The 17,919-nt window shown below is 41.9% G+C and overlaps 1 protein-coding gene across 7 annotated transcripts in view; it reads left to right on the top strand.

Moving 5' to 3' along the window:
- GTF2IRD1 (GTF2I repeat domain containing 1) overlaps positions 1 to 17,919 on the top strand; it is a 272,274-nt gene that overhangs the window by 188,507 nt on the left and 65,848 nt on the right. For all 7 annotated transcript variants that reach the window (XM_053707485.1, XM_053707481.1, XM_053707483.1 and 4 more), the window contains one exon: positions 11,480 to 11,538. In XM_053707485.1, coding sequence (XP_053563460.1) covers positions 11,480 to 11,538 — 59 coding nt within the window. The remainder of the gene's footprint in view (positions 1 to 11,479; positions 11,539 to 17,919) is intronic.

Genomic DNA, 17,919 nt, shown 5'->3' with positions numbered 1-17,919 from the left:
ACAGAGAAGACGTTTGTCTGAAATCTTTTGTTGCTTCTAAATAGAACTTTAAAGCATGAACTACATCTAAATTGTGTAACAAACGTTCCTTCTTTGAAACTGGATTCGGACACAAAGAAGGCACAACTATTTCCTGGTTAATATTCTTGTTGGAAACAACCTTTGGAAGGAAACCAGGTTTAGTACGCAACACAACCTTATCTGAATGGAACACCAGATAGGGCGGATTACACTGCAGAGCAGATAACTCAGAAACTCTTCTAGCAGAAGAAATAGCAACCAAAAACAGAACTTTCCAAGATAACATCTTGATATCTATGGAATGTAGAGGTTCAAACGGAACCCCTTGAAGAACTGAAAGAACTAAATTCAGACTCCAGGGAGGAGTCAAAGGTCTGTAAACAGGCTTGATCCTGACCAAAGCCTGAACAAAAGCTTGAACATCTGGCACAGCTGCCAGTCGTTTGTGTAACAAGACAGATAAAGCAGAAATCTGTCCCTTTAGAGAACTCGCTGATAATCCCTTATCCAAACCTTCTTGAAGAAAAGAAAGGATCCTAGGAATTTTGATCTTACTCCATGAGAATCCCTTGGATTCACACCAACAGATATATCTTTTCCATATTTTATGGTAAATTTTTCTAGTTACAGGTTTTCTGGCTTGTACCAGAGTATCTATCACAGAATCCGAAAACCCACGCTTAGATAAAATCAAGCGTTCAATTTCCAAGCCGTCAGCTGGAGGGAAACTAGATTTGGATGTTTGAATGTACCCTGTACTAGAAGATCCTGTCTCAAAGGTAGCTTCCATGGTGGAGCTGATGACATATTCACCAGGTCTGCATACCAAGTCCTGCGTGGCCACACAGGAGCTATCAAGGTCACAGAGGCCCTCTCCTGATTGATCCTGGCTACCAGCCTGGGAATGAGAGGAAACGGTGGAAACACATAAGCTAGGTTGAAGGCCCAAGGCGCTACTAATGCATCCACTAGAGTCGCCTTGGAATCCCTGGATCTGGACCCGTAGCAAGGAACCTTGAAGTTCTGACGAGACGCCATCAGATCCATGTCTGGAATGCCCCATAATTGAGTCAACTGGGCAAATATCTCCGGGTGGAGTTCCCACTCCCCCGGATGGAATGTCTGACGACTCAGATAATCCGCCTCCCAGTTTTCCACTCCTGGGATGTGGATCGCAGATAGGTGGCAAGAGTGATCCTCCGTCCATTTTATGATTTTGGTCACTTCTCTCATCGCCAGGGAACTCCTTGTTCCCCCCTGATGGTTGATGTAAGCAACAGTCGTCATGTTGTCTGATTGGAATCTTATGAATCTGGCCTTTGCTAGTTGAGGCCAAGCCCTGAGAGTATTGAATATCGCTCTCAGTTCCAGAATGTTTATCGGGAGAAGAGACTCTTCCCGAGACCATAGACCCTGAGCTTTCAGGGAGTCCCAGACCGCGCCCCAGCCCACTAGACTGGCGTCGGTTGTGACGATGACCCACTCTGGTCTGCGGAAGCTCATTCCCTGGGACAGGTGATCCTGGGTTAGCCACCAACAGAGTGAGTCTCTGGTCTTCTGATCTACGTGAATCACTGGAGACAAGTCTGTATAGTCCCCATTCCACTGTTTCAACATGCACAGTTGTAATGGTCTTAGATGAATTTGCGCAAAAGGAACTATGTCCATTGCTGCAACCATCAACCCTACTACTTCCATGCACTGAGCTATGGAAGGTCGTGGAACAGAGTGAAGAACTTGACAAGCGTTTAGAAGTTTTGACTTTCTGACATCTGTCAGGAAAATCTTCATTTCTAAAGAATCTATTATTGTCCCCAAGAAAGGAACTCTTGTCGACGGAGACAGGGAACTCTTTTCCATGTTCACCTTCCACCCATGAGATCTGAGAAAGGCCAGAACGATGTCTGTGTGAGCCTTTGCCTTTGAAAGAGACGACGCTTGTATCAGAATGTCGTCCAAGTAAGGTGCCACTGCAATGCCCCTTGGTCTTAGAACCGCTAGAAGGGACCCGAGTACCTTTGTGAAAATCCTTGGAGCAGTGGCTAGCCCGAATGGGAGAGCCACAAACTGGTAATGTTTGTCCAGAAAGGCGAACCTTAGGAACTGATGATGATCTTTGTGGATAGGAATATGTAGATACGCATCCTTTAGATCCACGGTAGTCATAAATTGACCCTCCTGGATTGAAGGTAAAATCGTTCGAATAGTTTCCATTTTGAACGATGGCACTCTGAGAAATTTGTTTAGAATCTTTAAATCCAGAATTGGTCTGAAAGTTCCCTCTTTTTTGGGAACTACAAACAGATTTGAGTAAAACCCCATTCCTAGTTCCACAGATGGAACTGGGTGTATCACTCCCATTTTTAACAGGTCTTCTACACAATGTAAGAATGCCTGTCTCTTTATTTGGTTTGAAGATAAGTGAGACATGTGGAACCTTCCCCTTGGGGGTAGTTCCTTGAATTCCAGAAGATAACCCTGAGAAACTATTTCTAGTGCCCAGGGATCCTGAACATCTCTTGCCCAAGCCTGAGCGAAGAGAGAGAGTCTGCCCCCTACTAGATCCGGTCCTGGATCGGGGGCTACTCCTTCATGCTGTTTTGGTAGCAGCAGCAGGCTTCTTGGCCTGCTTATCCTTGTTCCAGCCTTGCATCGGTTTCCAAGCTGGTTTGGTTTGCGAAGCATTACCCTCTTGTCTAGAGGCTGCAGAGTTGGAGGCCGGTCCGTTCCTGAAATTGCGAAAGGAACGAAAATTAGATTTATTCTTGGCCTTGAAAGGCCTATCTTGTGGGAGGGCGTGGCCCTTACCCCCAGTGATGTCTGAGATAATCTCTTTCAATTCTGGCCCAAAAAGGGTTTTACTCTTGAAAGGGATATTAAGCAACTTTGTCTTGGAAGATACATCCGCTGACCAAGACATTAGCCAGAGCGCTCTGCGCGCCACAATGGCAGACCCTGAATTTTTCGCCGCTAATCTAGCTAACTGCAAAGCGGCATCTAAAATAAAGGAATTAGCTAACTTAAGTGTGTGAATTCTGTCCATAACCTCCTCATACGGAGTCTCTCTACTGAGCGACTTTTCTAGTTCCTCGAACCAGAACCACGCTGCTGTAGTGACAGGAATAATGCATGAAATAGGTTGTAGGAGGTAACCTTGCTGTACAAAAATCTTTTTAAGCAAACCCTCCAATTTTTTATCCATAGGATCTTTGAAAGCACAATTATCCTCGATAGGAATAGTAGTGCGCTTAGCTAGTGTAGAAACTGCCCCCTCGACTTTAGGGACTGTCTGCCATAAGTCCTTTCTGGGGTCGACCATAGGAAATAATTTCTTAAATATAGGAGGGGGGACAAAAGGTATGCCAGGCTTCTCCCACTCCTTATTCACTATGTCCGCCACCCGCTTGGGTATAGGAAAAGCGTTGGGGTGCACCGGAACCTCTAGGAACTTGTCCATCTTGCACAATTTTTCTGGAATGACCAGGTTGTCACAATCATCCAGAGTAGATAGCACCTCCTTAAGCAGTGCGCGGAGATGCTCTAATTTAAATTTAAATGTCACAACATCAGGTTCTGCCTGTTGAGAAATTCTACCTGAATCAGAAATTTCCCCATCTGACAAAACCTCCCTCATGGCCACTTCAGATTGGTGTGAGGGTATGACAGAGCAATTATCATCAGCGCCCTCCTGCTCTACAGTGTTTAAAACAGAGCAATCGCGCTTTCTCTGAAATGCAGGCATTTTGGATAAAATATTTGCTATGGAGTTATCCATTACTGCCGTCAATTGTTGCATAGTAACAAGCATTGGCGCGCTAGAAGTACTAGGGGCCTCCTGCGTGGGCAAAACTGGTGTAGACACAGAAGGAGATGATGTAGAACTATGTCTACTCCCTTCATCTGATTACCAGTTTTATAGCCCATATTAAGCCCTTTATTCTGTTTGAGACTAAGAAAATGGCTTACCGGTCCCCATGATGGGGAAAATGATAGCCTTCCAGCATTACACAGTCTTGTTAGAAATATGGCTAGTCATACCTTAAGCAGAAAAGTCTGCCAACTGTTTCCCCCAACTGAAGTTATCTCATCTCAACAGTCCTATGTGGAAACAGCAAACGATTTTAGTTACTGCTGCTAAAATCATATTCCTCTCACAAACAGAACTCTTCATCTTTTTCTGTTTCAGAGTAAATAGTACATACCAGCACTATTTTAAAATAACAAACTCTTGATAGTAGAATAAAAAACTACAACTAAACACCACATACTCTTCACCATTTCCGTGGAGATGCTGCTTGTTCAGCAGGCAAAGAGAATGACTGGGGTGGGCGGAGCCTAGGAGGGACTATATGGACAGCTTTTGCTGTGCTCTTTGCCATTTCCTGTTGGGGAAGAGAATATTCCCACAAGTTATGGATGACGCCGTGGACCGGACACACCAATGTTGGAGAAACTATACATTTATTTAAAAAAACACGTTATGGGCTATATAAATAGATCATCTACAAAACATTTATGCAAAGAAAAAATGAGTGTATAATGTCCCTTTAAGTGTTTTTATGTTAAAAAAAATGTTAAAATGGAAACGAAAACTCCCTTTATAAAGCAGTCGATGGCATGCTAACATATGCAAAAAAAAGAAGACTTGAAAACAGTTAAAGAGAATTAAAAGTAAGATAAGACAACCTCGAGACAAACACGACTATAAAATGAGTTACTTTACAAGGTCAATAGAGTCTTTATGAACTTTGCATGATGGATGAAGGTGAAAAATCATGATCACACCTCTAGAATGCCCACAGCAAGCCTCTAGAATGCCCACAGCAAGCCTCTAGAATGCCTACAGCAATCCTCTAGAATGCCTACAGCAAGCCTCTAGAATGCCTACAGCAAGCCTCTAGAATGCCTACAGCAAGCCTCTAGAATGCCTAAAGCAAGCCTCTAGAATGCCAAAAGCAAGCCTCTAGAATGCCTACAGCAAGCCTCTAGAATGCCTAAAGCAAGCCTCTAGAATGCCTATAGCAAACCGCTAGAATGCCTACAGCAAACGTATAGAATGCCTTCAGTAAGCCTCTAGAATGCCTACAGCAGACCGCTAGAATACCTACAGCAAGCCTCTAGAATGCCTACAGCAAGCCTCTAGAATGCCTACAGCAAACCGCTAGAATGCCTACAGCAAATGTATAGAATGCCTTCAGTAAGCCTCTAGAATGCCTACAGCAAGCTTCTAGAATACCTACAGCAAGCCTCTAGAATGCCTACAGCAAGCTTCTAGAATACCTACAGCAAGCCTCTAGAATGCCTACAGCAAGCCTCTAGAATGCCTACAACAAGCCTCTAGAATACCTACAGCAAGCCTCTAGAATACCCACAGCAAGCCTCTAGAATGCCTACAGCAAACCGCTAGAATGCCTACAGCAAACGTATAGACTGCCTTCAGTAAGCCTCTAGAATGCCTACAGCAAGCCTCTAGAATACCTACAGCAAGCCTCTAGAATGCCTACAGCAAGCCTCTAGAATGCCTACAGCAAGCCTCTAGAATGCCTACAGCAAGCCTCTAGAATACCTACAGCAAGCCTCTAGAATACCTACAGCAAGCCTCTAGAATACCTACAGCAAGCCTCTAGAATGCCTACAGCAAGCCTCTAGAATACCTACAGCAAGCCTCTAGAATACCCACAGCAAGCCTCTCCTTCACATCTAAGATCATAGAGACGGCTTTGGTTCTATCCAGTGAGACTGCTAAACAAGCATACATAAATATTTTATATTTACACAAATTTGTAAGCCGTTATTGATACTTTACTCCACCAGGTAGCTTTTGTATATTCTCATTAAAATTTGGTGCAATTTCAGTCTTCCAGAAGCTACTGGGAGTAATGTATTAGCAGTTCTGGTTAAGGAAGTTTTGACTGCCTACTAGGGGAGTGCAGCCAATCTTCAGATGGGAGTATCGTAAGCGCAGTTCTGGTTAAGGAAGCTTTGACTGCCTACTTGGGACATTGGACTCTTTTTTGCCATTATAGTCCTTTCTTATACCCCATTTCCCAGGGGAGATACAGTATTGTGAATTTTAATTTTATTTATTATGTTTTTATATATTTATATTTCTAATCTGGGAGTAAACATATTCTGGTGTGAGCCCCCCCTAATGATAGTGTGGAGATCTTACCCACACTAGCTTTTCTAGATTAAAATTGTAATTATTACTTTTCTGAATTTCTAACTATTTACATTTCATGTTTGAGATACCATATATTGGGCACCCAATGCAACTATAGATATTATTTGCAGGAACGCCCACTAACAAAACTGTGGAAAATATAGGTAAAATTGTGCTCAATAAATTAATTACACAACCTCTCCTTTAACAAGAGGCTCATCTGCAACCTCACAATCGTAGAGCCCAGTGCAATCACTTGTTCATGTTTCAGTCAGTGGCAGTTAAAGGGACAGTAAACACCAGAATTTTTGTTGTTTAAAAAGGTAGATAATCCCTTTATTACCCATTCCCCAATTTTGAATAACCAACACAGTTATAATAATATACTTTTTACCTCTGTGATTACCTTGTATCTATGCCTCTGCAAACTGCCCCCTTATTTCAGTTCTTTTGACAGACATGCATTTTTAGCCAATCAGTGCTGACTCCTAGGAGCTTCACGTGCCTGAGCTCAATGTTATCTATATGAAACACATGAACTAACGCCCTCTAGTGGTGAAAACTGTCAACATGCTTTCCGATTAGAGGCAGTCTTCAAGGTCTAAGAAATTAGCACATGAACCTCCTAGATTTAGCTTTCAACTAAGAATACCAAGAGAACAAAGCAAAATTGGTAATAAAAGTAAATTGGAAAGTTGTTTAAAATTACATTCCATATTTAAATCATGAAAAAAATTTTTTTTACTTTACTGTCCCTTTAACCCCTTAATGACCGGACCATTTTTCAATTTTCTTACCCTTAATGACAATGGCTATTTTTACATTTCTGCAGTGTTTGTGTTTAGCTGTAATTTCCCTCTTACTCATTTACTGTACCCACACATATTATATACCGTTTTTCTCGCCATTAAATGGACTTTCTAAGGATACCATTATTTTCATCATATCTTATAATTTCCTATAAAAAAAATATAAAATATGAGGAAAAAATTGAAAAAAACACACTTTTTCTAACTTTGACCCCCAAAATCTGTTACACATCTACAATCACCAAAAAACACCTATGCTAAATAGTTTCTAAATTTTGTCCTGAGTTTAGAAATACCCAATGTTTACATGTTCTTTACTTTTTTTGCAAGTTATAGGGCCATAAATACAAGTAGCACTTTGCTATTTCCAAACAACTTTTTTTCAAAATTAGCGCTAGTTACATTGGAACCCTGATATCTGTCAGGAATACCTGAATATCCCTTGACATGTATATATTTTTTTTTAGAAGACAACCCAAAGTATTGATCTAGGCCCATTTTGGTATATTTCATGCCACCATTTCACCGCCAAATGTCATCAAATAAAAAAAAAAGTTCACTTTTTCACAAATTTTGTCACAAACTTTAGGTTTCCCACTGAAATTATTTACAAACAGCTTCTGCAATTAAGGCACAAATGGTTGTAAATGCTTCTTTGGGATCCCCTTTGTTCAGAAATAGCAGACTTATATGGCTTTGGGGTTGCTTTTTGGTAAGTAGAAGGCCGCTAAATGCTGCTGCGCACCACACGTAAATTATGCCCAGCAGTTAAGGGGTTAAATTAGGTAGCTTGTAGGGAGCTTGCAGGGTTAATTTTAGCTTTAGGGTAGAGATCAGCCTCCCACCTGACACATCCCACCCCCTGATCCCTCCCAAACAGTTCTCTTCCCTCCCCCACCCCACAATTGTCCCCGCCATCTTAAGTACTGGCAGAAAGTCTGCCAGTACTAAATAAAAGGAGTTTTTCTTTTTTTTTATAAAAAAAAATAAAATGTTTTAGCTGTGATGGACTCCTGCCTTAGCCCCAACCTCCATGATCCCCCCCCCAGCTCTCTAACCCTCTCCCCTACCTAATTGCCGCCATCTTGGGTACTGGCAGCTGTCTGCCAGTACCCAATTTGCCCCCCAAAAAAGTGTTTTTTTTATTATCTTTTATTACCATTTTTTAATTTTTTCTGTAGTGTAGCAGCCCCCCACAATACCCCAACCCCCTCCCCCTCCCAGATCCTCATATATTTACTTTTTCCCCCCTCTTCCCACTCATTGGTGTCAGTGTGGGTAGGTAATCGCGCGCGCGCACGCGCACCCGCGCACGCACGCGCATGCGCGCCCCCGCACGCTCCCGGCACCCGGCGTGCACATTGCACTTACAGGAGCCGGATGCCGGGTAGCGATGGGCCGCCCACCCGCCTCCCTGTTGCGCTCCCACCCACCAACGAACCGGCACCATCGCTACCGGTGCAGAGAGGGCCACAGAGTGGCTCTCTCTGCATCGGATGCTTTCTAAAGGGTATTGCAGGATGCCTCAATATCGAGGCATCACTGCAATACCCTGAGAGCTGCTGGAAGCGATTGCGATCGCTTCCAGCACTCTCTTAGACAAGTGACGTACCAGGTACGTCCATTGTCACTAACTGCAAGTTTTTGCAGGACGTACCTGGTACGTCACTTGTCATTAAGGGGTTAATTAGTACTTATATGCAAAGGGGGCAACAAGTGTAAAGTTAAAGATATTGGTGCAATGATGATGTTCTAGGTAGGGATGGGTGATGTTTTTTTTATAGGTTTGCATATTGGTGGTCAGGGTGGACGGGTAGCTTTTCAAATTTCCTTAAAATCTGCACATTATCAATAGGAATTTGTCTCCTGAGCATTCAAGTGTGAAAGTAAAATAGACATTTTCGTGATTCAGACAGAGCGCACAATTTTAAACACATTTCTAATTCACATTCATACCTAAATATGCACAATCTTTTTTATATGCACACTTTCTGAGGCACCAGCTACTACTGAGAATGTGCAAAATTCACAGAATATACGTATATGCATTTTGTGATTGGCTGGTGGCTGTCACATGATGCAGTGGGAAGGAAAATAAAACTAATTGAAATGTACTACTCATGTGAAATGCATTTGCATTGTCTATTTATTATGCATTTATTGATTGTTAGTTTGTTTAGTGGTCCTTTAAATGCACATGATTGCATTTCACTTTTGGATAGTCATTCTGGCAATGTACATGAATCAGAAAAAAGCTTCTAAGAAAGTTTTGACTTTCAGGGCCAGATTACAAGTGGAGCGATATCATTTGCACCTGAGCGATCTCGGGTTTTCACTTTCATTTGCATGCAAGTTACATTGCGCTCCTATTACCTCAGAGCTCTGGTTTTGCGGAACATAGAAGTGTCACAAAACACATCAAAAATACATTACAAAGTACTGTTACACCATTCAATAACAATTATTACAAAAAATATTGCATAAAAAAAGTTATAAGGGCTCAAAGATATGAGATCTCAGGTATTAGAAAAAAAAGGGCTTTAACATAGAGATACATACATATAAATGTCTAAAGATGGATGAGTGAGAGTGAGTTCCTCTAGTAATGGGCAGTAACACTTCCTACAATACACTACATGTAAGACTGTCAGCGGTCCTGCTGTGTTATCACCCCTGTTATGAATATTATCTTTATTATCTTGTATTACACATGGTGCTTACTCTGGGGTTATTTAGCTCCCCTCAGCATAAATAGAACTATTGCACCTTAAGTGGGTGAGACTTAATTCTCAGGCTCAAAGCTTCATTGGATTTAATTTGCTTTCATTAACCAAAGACTATAGATAATATACATATAAATACAGTGTGTGTGTGTGTGTGTGTGTATGTGTATATATATATATATATATATATATATATATATATATATATATATATACATAAGCCTGTGCACCCTTCCCCTGTTCCCAGTTTGTTTGGATTTGAGAGCTTGCATTGTGTGGCTGTTTTAGGGTCCCAGGTATTGGAAAGGACCTTGATGTGGTACCTGGGCTTGTCCCATTTGGCCAAATGCGGTAACTAACTTTTCCATTTTTGCTTTTAAATCTTAGCTGAGAGCTTGTAAGTGAGTGCTGGACTTTCTCTGTGTGTTGTATTCATTTTGTTTTGTAATTTCCCTATGGTTCTTGCACCCAGACCTGTCTGGGGTTAACTGCCTGTGACTCTGGGGACAGCACAGCTTCCTGTGAGGATCTGTACCCGGTCCGGTATGAGAGTGCAGTCCTCTTCCGTGTTTTATCTATATACAGTGTATATATATATATATATATATATATATAAAACAAGCGAGCGAGGGTGGAAGTCTTGGTGAGATCCCACACTTTTTTTTTGTAGGACTTGACCCCTAGCATTGGAGCCCTTTGCAGTTAAAGTGAATGTAAAGTTTAATGAATAAGTGCCCAGTTTTTAAAAATACTCTTAAAAACAGGGTCACTTTCATTCATTAAATTTTACAATGAAGCTTCTTTTTAAAAATACTTACCTTTTCTTTATGGAAAACAGACCAGCAATCCTCTGCAGCAAATCGCTGATGAATGGGTGGGGTGGTTTTTTTCCCACTTTTTTTTTTCTCCATTGACTTCTATGGGGGAATACGAGAATGCGCACGCAATATTGTAAGTTCGGCTTTTTGTGGTTGTTGGATTAACCTGCGAGCGAAAACAGTTTACTTTCAACTCATAATACAAGCGCAACACAATGCATGCAAAAAGTTTACTTCTACACAGTTAAAGCTTGAGTGGCAGCGTTAAATAGCACTCCACTTTTAATCTGGCCCTCAGTGTCTGATGATCAAAATCCTGCCAGCATGGGGAGAAATCACACAAAATCTTATTTATCTCTCGAGATCCGGAACCCTGCATAGCGAGATCAACTGCTCTCAAATTAAAATTAGTTTTTTTTTGTTTGTTTTTTAATTGTTTAATGGACCTTACAGTACTAACAATATTTATTAGATAATCTCACCAGATCTGAGAGCTTTAGGTCATTGGACCCTCAGGGAGATTTTACTTAGCACAGAGCATATTCAAATATGCCTCACGGATCTGCATTCAAACACCACACTGCCCAGAGTGTATAAATTGTTGCTAATGACTATGTCATCACTGATGAATACATGCTATAGCTGCTTTTGAGGGTGGGCAGAGTGTTTGAATGGGGTCATACACACATATGCTCTGTGCACAAACAAAAAATATCAATAAAACAGTCATAGTATTTACTGAAAACATATTTGCTCATACATGTGTATTAAAATTTTTATTTATGTGCATTAGAGATTTTAAGAAGATTTTAAACATGACTCTTATTGTATAGCTTTTTATATTGTAACATTTATGACATTATTATTCTTGATTTTAGTAAAAAATATTATTTTATTTTTTTTTGTTTTGTTTTTTAAATTGACCTTGTTATATATTTTTTTCAGACCTGAACTTATTTCTGAAGAACTGAAAGATTGTATTGATAACAGTCCTGGGGCTCTAGGTAAGATAAGCTAGCAAAAATGTAATGTTTTTCATATATTTTTAGTCCTTTGGTTCTGTCACTGGTTGGCAAGCCTGGCCAGCTTCCTGTCCTCAACTTCTTGGGGTAGGGCAAGTGTCCTGGTTTTCAGGGACTGCCCCAGCTCTGCTCAAGACACAAAAAGGGCCCCACCCAATACTCAGCCATGAGTCTGCCCCTTCTGCAACAACCCTGCCCACAAACTGCTGGTGGGCCACCGCCCACAAGTGCCCTAAGCGCCCCGTCCTGGAAAGCATCTGGGAAATATTGGGAGTTATGGTAAGTTGGAATTAGTTGTTCCAATTGCACCCTCTGTATTTATATAGTATATGTAAACATGAGCAGATACAATAAATCAATGTACCTCCTTAAACCTGAGTGCTCAACACTCCCGTTGTTATTTAAATCCTGCCTGTTTTGTCACCTTTTCTAAAATATATATTCAAAATGGCATTAAAGGGACATTAAACATGAAATACATTTCATACATTTCCCTCTGACACTGCATTTTGAAACCTAGGTTTCACTGCTGCTATCTGAAGGAGAGTTGTGCAAATTCATCATCACTGGAATGCAGTGAAAGCTAGCTTTCAACAAGGCTACGCTCATGACCAGAGGGAGGCAAGGGATAACCTTCATACTCTTCATACTGAGCTTATAAAATGTATTAACTGTTTAATGTCCCTTTAAAGATAGGTTTTATGACTCTAGACCATAATGTCATACATTCATACAATATGGTCTGTCTGGTATTTGCAGTGTGTTTTGTCCATGCACAAAGCAATTGTTTTGTTCAGAAAACTCAAGAATAAGAAAAGTCCAGTTTGGCATTTTATCAAAGATAGGCTCAGGAGCACGAACATGACTTGAGCACCTTATGTATGTTTTGTTATTGCCATGCAGCGCTCAAGATGTGTGCTCATTTCTGAGCCTACCTTAGTATGCTGTCATGCGAAAGAGCTAAGTTACAACCAAGGAGACCAAGCAAAGAAATAACATTTCCACATTTAATAAAAGACTAAACACCTTGTTCCCAGAGAGGCAGAAAATAAAATGCTGTAACACAGGTGGTGAGAGTCCACGTGCCATTATTCCTGGGGATTCAACTCCTGGCCACTAGGAAGAGACAAAGATTCTCAAAGCCCTAAGAGTGCTTAATCCCTCTCAACCCTCTCTGGTATTCTAGTCTTTTCTTTACCGGAGGAAGGTGACGCATTGAAGACATAGGAGACAGGGGAGATTGGAGTATTCGGCAGTAGCACAATCATTCCCGGTGAGGAGTTAGTCACAAGCCTGCTACAGGTGTCGTGGCGACTGGTCCTTTAGCCTCCTCCTGTTGGGTCGTCGATATACTCATTAAATAGATCCTCTTCTGTAACGTGCTCAGCACTTGATGGGTTCTGTACCGGAAGAAGCAGTCTGTTTCTGCTACTGGTAACCACAGTAGAGTGGGTGCATCTCAAGGTAACTGAGAAAATACATACACTCACATAGCCCTCAGGCTATTAGCAGGTAGCCTAATGCAGACATTACCTTAAACTCAAGACTTTATTCATACAGTCTTGGGGTTTATGAGAGATATTTTATTTGGGCTTTAAAATCCTCTTAGTGATTTTAAAAAAAAAAAATAATAATATTATTATTTATTTAATTATTTATTTTTTATTTTAAAAACAAACAAACCCATGATATTTATTTTCTGCTTACCTGTGCTCCTATCCCTATGATTTTCCTTACATATATATGCTTCTTTATACTTTGGCACATTTTAAAATATATTTCTCTTGTTAAGTGTATCCAGTCCACGGATCATCCATTACTTGTGGGATAGTCTCCTTCCCAACAGGAAGTTGCAAGAGGATCACTCACAGCAGAGCTGCTATATAGCTCCTCCCCTCACTGCCATATCCAGTCATTCTCTTGCAACTCTCAACAAAGATGGACGTAGTAAGAGGAGAGTGGTGTATTATAGTTAGTTTTTTAACTTCAATCAAAAGTTTGTTATTTTTAAATGGTACCGGAGTGTACTGTTTCATCTCAGGCAGCATTAGAAGAAGAATCTGCCTGTGATTTCTATGATCTTAGCAGAAGTAACTAAGATCCACTGCCGTTCTCACATATTCTGAGGAGTGAGGTAACTTCAGAGGGGGAATGGCGTGCAGGTTTTCCTGCAATAAGGTATGTGCAGTTAACATATTTCTAGGGATGGAATTTGCTAGAAAAATGCTGCTGATACCGGATTAATGTAAGTTAAGCCTTAATTGCAGTGATAGCGACTGGTATCAGGCTTATTAACAGAGATACATACTCTTATAAAAGTGTAATATAAAACGTTTGCTGGCATGTTAATCGTTTTTATATATGTTTGGTGACAAAACTTATTGGGGCCTAGTTTTTTTCCACATGGCTGGCTTGATTTTTGCCTAGAAAGTGAGGCTTTCCACTGTTGCAATATGAGTGGGAAGGGCCTATTGTAGTGCTTTTCTGTGCAGATAAAAATACTGACAGAGACATTCAGCTTCCTTCTGCATGATACAGGACATCTCTGAAGAGCTCAAAAGGCTTCAAAGTCGTGTTTGAGGAGGGTAACAACCACACTAGACTGTGGCAGTTGTTACTGTGTTTAAAAATTTTTTTGTCATTTATTATTCCGTTTTTGGTATTAAGGGGTTAATCATCCATTTGCAAGTGGGTGCAATGCTCTGCTGACTTGTTACATACACTGTAAAAATTTTGTTAGTGTAACTGCCTTTTTTCACTGTTATTTCAAATTTTGTCAAAATTTGTTTCTCTTAAAGGCACAGTAACGTTTTTTTATATTGCTTGTTAACTTGTTTTAAAGTGTTTTCCAAGCTTGCTAGTCTCATTGCTAGTCTGTACAAACATGTCTGAAACAGAGGATACTTGTTCATTATGTTTAAAAGCCATGGTGGAGCCCCATAGGAGAATGTGTACTAAATGTATTGATTTCACCTTAAACAGTAAAGATCAGTCTTTATCTATAAAAGAATTGTCACCAGAGGGGTCTGTCGAGGGGGGAAGTTATGCCGAATAACTCTCCCCACGTGTCGGACCCTTCGCCTCCCGCTCAAGGGACGCACGCTAATATGGCGCCAAGTACATCAGGGACGCCCATATCGATTACTTTGCAGGACATGGCTGCAATCATGAATAATACCCTGTCAGAGGTATTATCCAGATTGCCTGAATTGAGAGGCAAGCGCGATAGCTCTGGGGTTAGACGAGATACAGAGCGCGTAGATGCTGTAAGAGCCATGTCTGATACTGCGTCACAATATGCAGAACCTGAGGACGGAGAGCTTCAGTCTGTGGGTGACGTCTCTGAATCGGGGAGACCTGATTCAGAGATTTCTAATTTTAAATTTAAGCTTGAGAACCTCCGTGTATTGCTTGGGGAGGTATTAGCTGCTCTGAATGAATGTGACACAATAGCAGTGCCAGAGAACTTGTGTAGGCTGGATAAATACTATGCAGTGCCGGTGAGTACTGATGTTTTTCCAATACCTAAAAGGCTTACAGAAATTATTAGTAAGGAGTGGGATAGGCCCGGTGTGCCCTTTTCCCCACCTCCTATATTTAGAAAAATGTTTCCAATAGATGCCACTACATGGGACTTATGGCAGACAGTCCCTAAGGTGGAGAGAGCAGTTTCTACTTTAGCAAAGCGTACCACTATCCCGGTTGAGGACAGTTGTGCTTTTTCAGATCCAATGGATAAAAAATTAGAGGGTTACCTTAAGAAAATGTTTATTCAACAAGGTTTTATTTTACAGCCCCTTGCATGCATTGCGCCTATCACTGCTGCGGCGGCATTCTGGTTTGAGGCCCTGGAAGAGGCCATCCATACAGCTCCATTGACTGAAATTGTTGACAAGCTTAGTACTCTTAAGCTAGCTAACTCATTTGTTTCTGATGCCATTGTTCATTTGACTAAACTAACGGCTAAGAATTCCAGATTCGCCATCCAGGCGGTTAGGGCGCTATGGCTCAAATCCTGGTCAGCTGATGTGACTTCAAAGTCTAAATTACCCAACATTCCTTTCAAGGGGCAGACCTTATTCGGGCCTGGTTTGAAAGAAATTATTGCTGACATTACTGGAGGTAAGGGTCATACCCTTCCTCAGGACAGGGCCAAATCAAAAGCCAAACAGTCTAATTTTTGTGCCTTTCGAAATTTCAAGGCAGGTGCAGCATCAACTTCCTCTGCTTCAAAACAAGAGGGAACTTTTGCTCAATCCAAGCATGCCTGGAAACCTAACCAGTCCTGGAACAAGGGCAAGCAGGCCAGAAAGCCTGCTGCTGCCTCTAAGACAGCATGAAGGAGCGGCCCCCTATCCGACAACGGATCTAGTAGGGGGCAGACTCTCTCTCTTCGCACAGGCGTGGGCAAGAGATGTTCAGGATCCCTGGGCGTTGGAGATCATATCTCAGGGATATCTTCTGGACTTCAAAGCTTCTCCTCCACAAGGTAGATTTCACCTTTCAAGATTATCTGCAAACCAGATAAAGAAAGAGGCATTCCTAAGCTGCGTACAAGATCTCCTTGTAATGGGAGTGATCCATCCAGTTCCGCGGACGGCACAAGGACAGGGGTTTTATTCAGATCTGTTTGTGGTTCCCAAAAAAGAGGGAACCTTCAGACCAATTTTGGATTTAAAGATCCTAAACAAATTCCTCAGAGTTCCGTCATTCAAGATGGAAACTATTCAAACCATTTTACCCATGATCCAAGAGGGTCAGTACATGACCACAGTGGACTTAAAGGATGCCTACCTTCACATTCCGATTCACAAGAATCATCATCAGTTCCTGAGGTTTGCCTTTCTAGACAGGCATTACCAATTTGTAGCTCTTCCATTCGGGTTGGCTACAGCCCCAAGAATTTTTACAAAGGTTCTGGGCTCACTTCTGGCGGTCCTAAGACCGCGAGGCATAGCTGTGGCTCCTTACCTGGATGACATCCTGATACAGGTGTCAAGCTTTCAAATTGCCAAATCTCATACAGAGATAGTTTTGGCATTCCTGAGGTCGCATGGGTGGAAAGTGAACGAAGAAAAGAGTTCTCTATCTCCTCTCACAAGGGTTTCCTTCCTAGGGACTCTAATAGATTCTGTAGAAATGAAAATTTACCTGACGGAGTCCAGGTTATCAAAACTTCTAAATGCTTGCCGTCTTCTTCACTCCATTCCGCGCCCCACGGTGGCTCAGTGCATGGAAGTAATCGGCTTAATGGTAGCGGCGATGGACATAGTGCCATTCGCGCGCCTGCATCTCAGACCGCTGCAATTATGCATGCTCAGTCAGTGGAATGGGGATTACACAGATTTGTCCCCTCTACTAAATCTGGATCAGGAAACCAGAGATTCTCTTCTCTGGTGGTTATCTCGGGCCCATTTGTCCAAGGGTATGACCTTTCGCAGACCAGATTGGACAATTGTAACAACAGATGCCAGCCTTCTAGGTTGGGGTGTAGTCTGGAATTCCCTGAAGGCTCAGGGTTCATGGACTCAGGAGGAGAAACTCCTCCCAATAAATATTCTGGAGTTAAGAGCAATATTCAATGCTCTTCTGGCTTGGCCTCAGCTAGCAACACTGAGGTTCATCAGATTTCAGTCGGACAACATCACGACTGTGGCTTACATCAACCATCAAAGGGGAACCAGGAGTTCCCTAGCGATGTCAGAAGTCTCCAAGATAATTTGCTGGGCAGAGACTCACTCTTGCCACCTGTCAGCGACTGTCACTCTTGCCACCTGTCAGCGAAGTGGTCAGACTTTTCATCCGGGGGAATGGGAACTCCATCCGGAGGTGTTTGCTCAATTGGTTCTCCGTTGGGGCAAACCAGAATTGGATCTCATGGCGTCTCGCCAGAACGCCAAGCTTCCTTGTTACGGATCCAGGTCCAGGGACCCAGAAGCTGCACTGATAGATGCTCTAGCAGCGCCTTGGTTCTTCAACCTGGCTTATGTGTTTCCACCGTTTCCTCTGCCCCCCCGTCTGATTGCCAAAATCAAACAGGAAAGAGCATCGGTGATATTGATAGCGCCTGCGTGGCCACGCAGGACCTGGTATGCAGACCTAGTGGACATGTCATCCTTTCCACCATGGACTCTGCCCCTGAGACAAGACCTTCTAATACAAGGTCCTTTCAATCATCCAAATCTACTTTCTCTGAGACTGACTGCATGGAGATTGAACGCTTGATCCTATCAAAGCGTGGCTTCTCCGAGTCAGTAATTGATACCTTAATACAGGCACGTAAGCCTGTCACCAGGAAAATTTACCATAAGATATGGCGTAAATATCTTCATTGGTGTGAATCCAAGAATTACTCATGGAGTA

This window comes from Bombina bombina, chromosome 3 (assembly GCF_027579735.1).
Source record: "Bombina bombina isolate aBomBom1 chromosome 3, aBomBom1.pri, whole genome shotgun sequence".
Taxonomy (NCBI): Eukaryota; Metazoa; Chordata; class Amphibia; order Anura; family Bombinatoridae; genus Bombina; species Bombina bombina.
The sequence above is the reverse complement of the archived record's forward strand: the minus strand, read 5'-3'. Positions and strand labels throughout refer to the sequence as shown.